Source organism: Glycine max, chromosome 15, assembly GCF_000004515.6.
Source record: "Glycine max cultivar Williams 82 chromosome 15, Glycine_max_v4.0, whole genome shotgun sequence".
NCBI classification, from domain to species: Eukaryota; Viridiplantae; Streptophyta; class Magnoliopsida; order Fabales; family Fabaceae; genus Glycine; species Glycine max.
This window is the reverse complement of record NC_038251.2, coordinates 5,852,740-5,861,095: the sequence shown is the minus strand read 5'-3', so window position 1 is coordinate 5,861,095 and position 8,356 is coordinate 5,852,740. Positions and strand designations below refer to the sequence as shown.

Here is an 8,356-nt window from a genome sequence, read left to right as displayed (position 1 = left end):
CGATTATACTTGTACTTTATTAAAGTTTAAAACTGATTTTACATAAGACAGTTATTTTTGTCTTATAGGAGAAACTCTTGATGGAGTTATTTTGTTCAATAACCCAAGCATTAAATATTTTGATATCATCTCAACGATGATGCACATCAAGTTTCAGATAAACTAAAAAAAATAATTAGGTAATTTAATAGTCGACATTTACTTATATTTAAACAAAATATTATTTGCTAAGTTGATTATAATTAAATATCGAATAGTTTTAAAATTTTATAAACTTTCGTAGATCTGATTTATTATAAGAATTTTCAATTTAGCAATTGGATTATTGAAATTTGATTTATACAGAAGGGTTGTTGATCAGAGCAATTTTGTCAAGAGTTATTCCAAGGGTAATTTGATATCCCACAATCTTACTTTTTAAAGTGCTTTTACTGTTATTGTTATGCTTATGCACTCTGTATGTAAATGATAATGGTATGTCGCATCAGTCATTTCCCTTATAAATTGTGATCCCTGAATGTTATGGAAATAAAAATGCTTTTCGTCTTATAAGGCATTGGCATTCCCATAAGTTAATTATTCTAGAAAGGCCAGGAAGACATTTAGTTTTATATCGTATGATTCTGGAGCATATGGGATTCAATGGTTGATATTACAAAGGAAAACATTTAGTTTTAAGTCGTCATATATTTGTTGATTCATCTTAACTAACGGTTGTTTTCTAAATTTAAAATTTCAACTGTGCTCCTTAGTTCTGATTTGTATCTTGGTTATGTATGCAGTCTTGTTAAGAATCACTCTGATTATGCAATACTTGTTTTTAAAATTAAAATTCCTCACTAAAACATGATTGGGAAAGCAATTATGTACCTAAACGTGTTTCTTGTAACAATTTTTGTTTTGTTTTTTAAAAGCATTTTCTTTTGTTAAGACAACAATATGTATTTTCTATAAGAGGAATTTTTTGTTCAAACTATCTCGTAGAAGTTTTATTTTATTTATTTTATGCACAACTTAAATTTGAGACCTTGCAAAGGAGAATCATGCATGTAATATATTTGAACTGATTAATTATTGGTTAAAAGCGTGTTTAGTTAAAGAAAAAAATATAGTCTTTATGTTTTGTTAAAAGTTTTATACTTAAATTTTATCAAATTTATTGGTTAATTTTACAAAATACTTTAATTAAATTAAATATTTGATGTATTATTTCTTTATTTTACACACTTTTATTTTGGGACTCAGTGAGTTTGCATACAGCTATTCAAGCACACACTGAAAGTGGAGTTTTAATAACTTGATTTAGCTGTGGATCTGGACTTGGATGAGTTTTAATAACTCTTTGATGAGAAATGTTTATAACATATTCTATAGCATGTTTTATTATTGTGTTAAATTTATGTAAGGCTTATTAAATTTTGTAAATCCTATTTTTATTTAATGAGTTTTAATTTTTTAATAGGATTAAACTAATTTTATTAAAAATTAAAAATATAACTAAGCCATAATTCTATTTAAATCATTTTATAATATACTTTTCAAACGCAAATTTATTTTGTTTAAATCAATTTTATGAAAATATAAACAAATACAATCAGTAAGGTCCGATTCTGACAAGTTACTTGATGTTCAATATAAACGATTCACTCACGGACAAATTATTCACATTAGTAATATGAGCACATGCACAATTCAATTTTTATCCACTCATTTTTTCATGGATTTAAGGAATTATTTGATAATTATTCTTTGATTTCTGCTCTGTTACTATGCTCCACAACGACTGTTGAGGAAATTTGAAAGCAGAGTGAAGATAGAAATTTTATTTCATTTTTTTAAAAACTTCAAGTGCTCTGATAGAGACTAGAGAGGGCAGAAAATTAGCATCAGGAGGATCTAACTTTCAACCATTTACTTAATAAGCACCAGGTCTAGGCAAGTGTTTGTATTTGTTTCCTGAACTTTTTCTCCATTTCCAGTTATACCAACTACCAAGACACTTAAAGTAGGTGGTGTTAAAAGTTTTGTCATATATACATGATTGATTGAGTAGTTAAGAATCTAGTTATATACACTGAATGTAAACTTTTAAATGTAGATTCTAAGGAGTTGTGAAAGGAATTGTAGGAATTTGTAAGTATTACTTAGCAAGCTTCAGGACAAAGTTCCTTTTCAGGATAAGAAAGTGATAGGTTTTAGACTTAGTTACAAAAGTTGTGGATCATAATTTACATTTTTTAGGAATAATATAGTTATGTTTTCCAATTTGCTTGTTTCTCTCATATTGCCACTTTACAATCAGCTTCTCCAAATAGTTGGATGTGTTAACGAAAATTGATAAGATAATTTTTTTGACAGAATAATTGATAAGATAATTAGAAATTCAAAAACTCATATTTTTTTATTAATCTATGTAGTGCTTCAAAAGGAAGGAAATAAGATAGAATTTATCATCTCTTCTCAAGCATTGATTAGTCATGTCATACCCATATTGGGTATGAACTGGATACATGTACTCATTGAATATACTCCGTTGCATATATAAAATTTACAAAAATAAGTACGTAACTCGAGTATAATTCCCTTGTAAAAAAAAAAAACTCAAGTATAATTCCGGTGCGATCAGGTGTACTTGGATACCATTTACATCATCTTCCCCCCTCCCCTTCATTTAAGATTAGTTTTAACTAAAAAATTTCCCTTTCACTCAAACATTCATTTTTATTTCCCTACCCAATCAAAGTCATTCTTCTTAATTTACTTGAGATATAAGTTTGCTAATTATTTTATCAATTTTCACAAAAAAATGTCGAATTTTCTTCTTATTTGTATTCACTTTAATATTTGTTTCCATTTTTATATGATTTTGCCATGTTTTATTATAAAAAACTAAATTTTCCTTTTTAAACCCCCCCCCCCCCCCCCCCCCTCAAAGTTCCTTTATTTAGATGAGTAGAAAGAGAAACACTATGTGCCTGTCTAAATTTTTATTTTTAAGTAAACATAGAGACATCAAAAAGTGAACGTTAATAACAATATATTTGTATATTATGTCAAATGAAATATACAAGTAATCTTTCGTACAGAAAACTAAGGTAATTTACATGTCTATAGAGATTCACATGCATGTATAATGCTAGAACAAATTGATTAAAGAAAATACAAATAATTAAATATAAGAGAAAGTGATGATTGAGTCCATTTTAGTGCACATCCGTTCAACGTGTTTGGTTAACATAGTTCTTCCTACTACAACTTTATTTACCTTTTTGCTAATATGTAGTTTAAAAAAATTAAAGGAATTTTTTTTCCTCCTTCTCCAAATGGTGAATACAATTGTAGACAAACAAGTTGCCATAAATTGAATTAATTATAAATTAATAATTTAGTTATTATTAACTACAAATAATTTATTAATTAAATACTTTAATAATTTTCTAATTATTTTTGTAATTGAAGCTCAGTGTGGAGCTTCAATGTTTTGGTTGAGCTTTACTTATCATTGGTACTCCAAGCATTTACATTGTTTGTACCTATTTTTAGGCTGATTAAATGTTTTTTAATAAATCATTATATTATTAAATATCTAAGTATAAGATCTGTTTAAACTTAAAAAAATGTGATTCTAATATCATGTAAAGAAGTTGATTTTAAAATTATGATAAATACTCATACTTGAAAAAATAAAAACAGATTTAATAAACACAATAATTTAGATTGGTCAACCGAAACATGATATCTAAATTGAAAGTTGAAAATGTAATTAAGATGATAAAATAGTATGGACATCCTTCATTTCTGTACCCTTCGATCTTCCTTGGGCCGACCCAATATACTTGCTCAATACCCGACCGAGTAGGGTCTAAACCAAATGAGATCTTAGTGCTATATATTGGAGGATTAGGCGTTTCGGCTTTCTGTTTTCTTTTATATCTTATTTTGGTTTGTCATATATTTTGAAAATATAAGATATATTTTAATCATACCTTAATTATTAGTAATATTTTTACCATATCTTATTCCTTAATCTTAGAGATAAGATATGATAAGGATTAAGATCGTAATTTGATGACCTCTATATAAGACAGGCTAAACTAGGACCAAAGAAAATATATTTTTATGTCCTGCTAGACAATCTCAAACCCTATAGAAATTCTATATGTAAACAATTTCCAAACTTTTTACGTAAATAATTGCGTGATATATATATATATATAAAAGATCATCATGAAATAACAGAATTTATGTGTAATTATTATCTCATATTATTAGTTAGTGATTTTGTTTAATCTATATATAATTTTAGAAATTTTATTTGGAGGATTAATCAGTATAGTTTAATCTTAGAATATTTTGGTGTAACTCTCTTATATATATTTATGTCTTATAGTAAAAAAATCTTTGACTGGAAATAATATTTTATATGAGAAAACTGAAGACTATAAATAATTTTGGTTCAATAATATTTTTTTAAAAATAATTATGTAGCAATATTAACTTAGAATCAGAATGCCACCCATCAATATTTGTTTGTTCAAGTGAAGAAGATCTAAATTTCCCTTAAACAAGTTCTATGGATGAAATCTTAGATTCATCTTTTGGGCAATGTTTATTATTCTGGAAAACTGATCGTTACTCTTTAAAGTACAAGAAAATAGTAGAGAAATTTATGCTAAAAAAAAGAACAAGCACGCAAATATATATATATATATATATATATATATATATATATATATATATATATATATATTAATGGGAAGCAAGATTTTTTTTATAATATTCTCTTGGATATAACTACCACAACAATTTTAGCATATATATATGAAGGATTTATGGGAGACTTTATTTAAATTATTTGTTGCTGCTTGTCTTGCCTTGCTCACATGAGACGAAAGGTTTACTTTGTTGTTGTTATTGTTATATTATCTTGCATAAACATTCATTGTTGTCCAATTCATCAAAGTTCGTGGTATTCAGATGCATTTTTGCGACGCCTCTCATTATGTCCAGCCAAACGTCTTCTGCAACTCCTTTTTGAGTCATCGAATTCTGATAGCTCATGAAACCTAGAAAATGAAATTATTCCAAATTTAAGTCATAGAAAATTTTTAGACAGAATTTTGTTCCCACAAAGAACATTATATGTTTCTTGGTTAAGGACAAGTTCAAAGGTGCAAACTCATTTCATTTGGTTCTATTTGGATTAATTTTTCTATAAATATGTACTTACAGAAAAAGATTTAAATGATTAAACTTTTTTCGTAAATTAAAATTGGCTCACTATTTTAAATTTTGTAGAAGTTAAATGAAAGAATTTCTATATATGGATTAAACTACATAAGTTGATTTTAAATTATAATGAAAGCAATTTATTTTATGTTGTTTTTCCTATAAATACTTGTGAAGTAGTTTATTCAAACAAGACTATATAGAATGAACATGTTTAAATTTACCTAAAATAATTAAAAGTTTGGATCTAAAACTATTTGCGAATTCAAGTAGCTAGCTTGAAATTTCAAAATAGTTGGTTCATGATTGGTATTGTTTAATCTTTTTAAATGGAAGAATGTGTCATTTATTGATGAGTGTGTATTAACAAAAATTATATGCGTAGATCAAAATTGTAGATAATAAGATATACGAAATCATCTCGGTTCCCGATTTTCTATCTCCATAGAAGTTCCTCCAATTTTGTGGGTTAAAACGTGAACACCTTTTGTTTTGTCAACTTCATGGATTAAAAGCATAATTCCAAAATTTATAAGTGGTCACTAAAGTGAAAATGATATATATATATATATATAGGTGTATTAACATGCCATTTAGAATGCAGACCAATGTCCCTGTTTTAACACAAAATAGTTAGTCATCTAGAATATATCATACCTATGTATAGAATGTTGGGGGTAATAGGATTAAATTAATTTGAGCACATTCCATAAATAGTTTTGTAAATATGCTCATGAGTTTTATAAATATAAAAATGCACCTTAATGTACTTAAGATTATTTTTATTTTTTTTCCATTTGGGAAGAAGTAAAATATTTTTAGACACGTTGTCGCTAGTATTTTACTAACCTGTGCTAGGTAGAAGTGAAAATGAAAGTGAATAAAATTCACGAAATTTCACACACCAAACAAGCTTAGACACATTTAAAAGTGATGAATAAAATTAACGAAATTTTAAACACAAAAGAAGCTTAGACACATTTCATATAGTTGATAGTTGACACTTGAACAAAGTATACCCTAATTAAGAGTTGTCTCTGGCTAGGGTTGATTGGAAAGGGCAAAAGGTATACATAACAAAATTCTAAACAAACCTCTTCACACACACACTATATATATATATAGTTGGATTCACACACAAAAAAAGGAATCGTTTTAAATTTGTAGTACTTCAAATAGATTGAGGTTGTCAACCTACCTACTACATTGTTGGCAAAACCGTTGGTGCTGGTCTCCAATGAGTACGGCAGGAGCCTTGGCATGGTACTCACAAACCTTGTGACGCCTATGGTAGGGCTTAGCTTCACTTAGATCAGCGCTACAACCATCAACTTGACATGAAGGTGGCACTGAGCCTCCAGCTTTGGACCCTCTCTTACTACTCACCACCTTCTTTTTCCTACCATCATCTCTATACTCACTCACCTCCTCCTCTTCCTCTTCTTCGTACTCATCCTCCTCCTTGTAACTCATGCTCCTTTTTCCCTCACTCCAACTTTCGTCCATAGGTTCAAGGAAATTTTGGAGAAAATTGAAAGAGAGATTGATGATCTAGCTAGCTAGAAAAGGTTACAGAGAAGTCAAGGAGTAGTCCACATATAAATAGAAAAACTAGAAAGGTATATAGATTGAGAGAATGAGTGTGGACGACATAGGGTCTTCATTTATTGGTTGCCACCTTGAGGGTAATAGTGAAACAACATTGAATATTTTCTCATCATACCTTTTTCATTTAACAGTTTTGCATATTAATTTGTTTATATCTCATCCATTTTAATCACACCACTCATAATTACATCTAATATTTTTAATATATTTGTTTAGTTTAAATGTAAAGAAATAATTACTTCTTTTTGTAAACAAAAATGTCATAAATTAAAAGAAATAAGATATTAGTTTTAAAATAAATTAAAATATGCATACTTTCTCTTCTTTTTTTCCCTTCACTTCTCTCTCTTCTCTTTTACTATTTTTTTGTTTAGGTAAAATAAATAGTGAAAGGAAATATATAAAACAGAAAGAAAAATAGAAATAATAAATTGTCACCCTTTGTTTGAGGGGAAAATAAAAAGATCTAATTATTTCTACAAAACTAACCTGAAAAATATTTTTTTCTCAAATTAATTACCATGAAATAGAATGAAACTGATCTCCGTTTTTATTTTGTCAAAAAAAAATTATCTCATTTTTTATTTTTTGTTAGAATTTATGAAGAATTAAATATTTTAATAAAATAAAATATTTTTGAAAAATAATAAATGATTTTATATTAAGAGAAAAAGTAAAAAAAAAATAATTAGAATAAAAATATTTTATATAATTTTTTGTTTTTGTTTTCGATCATCCAAACAAGTAAAAATAATTTTCTTTACTTCTTCCTTTCATTTTTTATGTATCCAAATAACACATCTTTTTTACTATCTTTCTATCATGTTTACTTCTTTCCTGGCATCTTATTTTTTTCCTCTCTATTTTAATTCTAATCCAAACAAAGCATGTCACCACTATAAGGACAGTGTAAAAAAAAAATCTCAAAGTGAAAGGTTATTGCAACTAGCTAGCCAACTAAAGTGCAAGGAGACCTAGCAAAGACTACAAAACCATTCTTTTTTGGTGAATGACTACAAAACCATTTATTCTCCCTCGCTCTACTACGTATGTTTGGATTTTCGTTTCACACGAATTTTATCTAGATAATACTTGCTGATAGCTTAGTAAGAGAATCTACATAGACTATATTGATTCCCTTCAATTTGATACGAACTCGTTTCCATTTTTAGTGGCTCTCAACCATCCGCGCCAGGATTTTTTAATCTCGTTATTTGGCAGCTTGCAATTAATTACAGTCAACATTCAAGAGAGCACGGGGAAAAGATGGAGAAAGAAATTAAACGAAGAGGAAGGAATTTTTAATATAATCAAGTTCATGAAATTCAATAAATAGTTAAATCCATGAAAAGTTAATGAGAAAATTTACTTTTACTCATTCTTTTATTGTTAGAAAATGAAAGAGAGAGAAAAAGTAAACTAAAGCAAATGACATAATGGTGAGAGATAAAAAAAAAAGTTAAGCTATGAAAAATATGATAGAAATAAAATAAATTAAAATTTATTATTATTCTTATTT

General features: G+C 27.3%; 1 protein-coding gene across 1 annotated transcript; it reads right to left on the bottom strand.

Annotated features, from left to right (window-relative positions):
• Nucleotides 1–4,751: 4,751 nt before the first annotated feature.
• Nucleotides 4,752–6,862, bottom strand: LOC100817597 (squamosa promoter-binding protein 1). Its single transcript, XM_003547105.5, has 2 exons — nucleotides 6,428–6,862; nucleotides 4,752–5,066 (listed from the first exon to the last, which is right to left on the bottom strand). The coding sequence occupies exons 1-2, from the start codon at nucleotides 6,733–6,735 to the stop codon at nucleotides 4,958–4,960; spliced, it is 417 nt and encodes a 138-aa protein (XP_003547153.1). The 5' UTR covers nucleotides 6,736–6,862; the 3' UTR covers nucleotides 4,752–4,957.
• Nucleotides 6,863–8,356: the final 1,494 nt, after the last annotated feature.

What these genes read in the sequence shown, in the direction of transcription:
- LOC100817597 (XM_003547105.5), bottom strand. Translation starts at nt 6,735, where the DNA reads ATGGACGAAAGTTGGAGTGAGGGAAAAAGGAGCATGAGTTACAAGGAG. An exon ending in TTTTGCCAACAATGTAGTAG is followed by an intron (nt 5,067 to 6,427) that starts GTAGGTTGACAA and finishes TTCATTTTCTAG; the next exon opens with GTTTCATGAGCTATCAGAAT.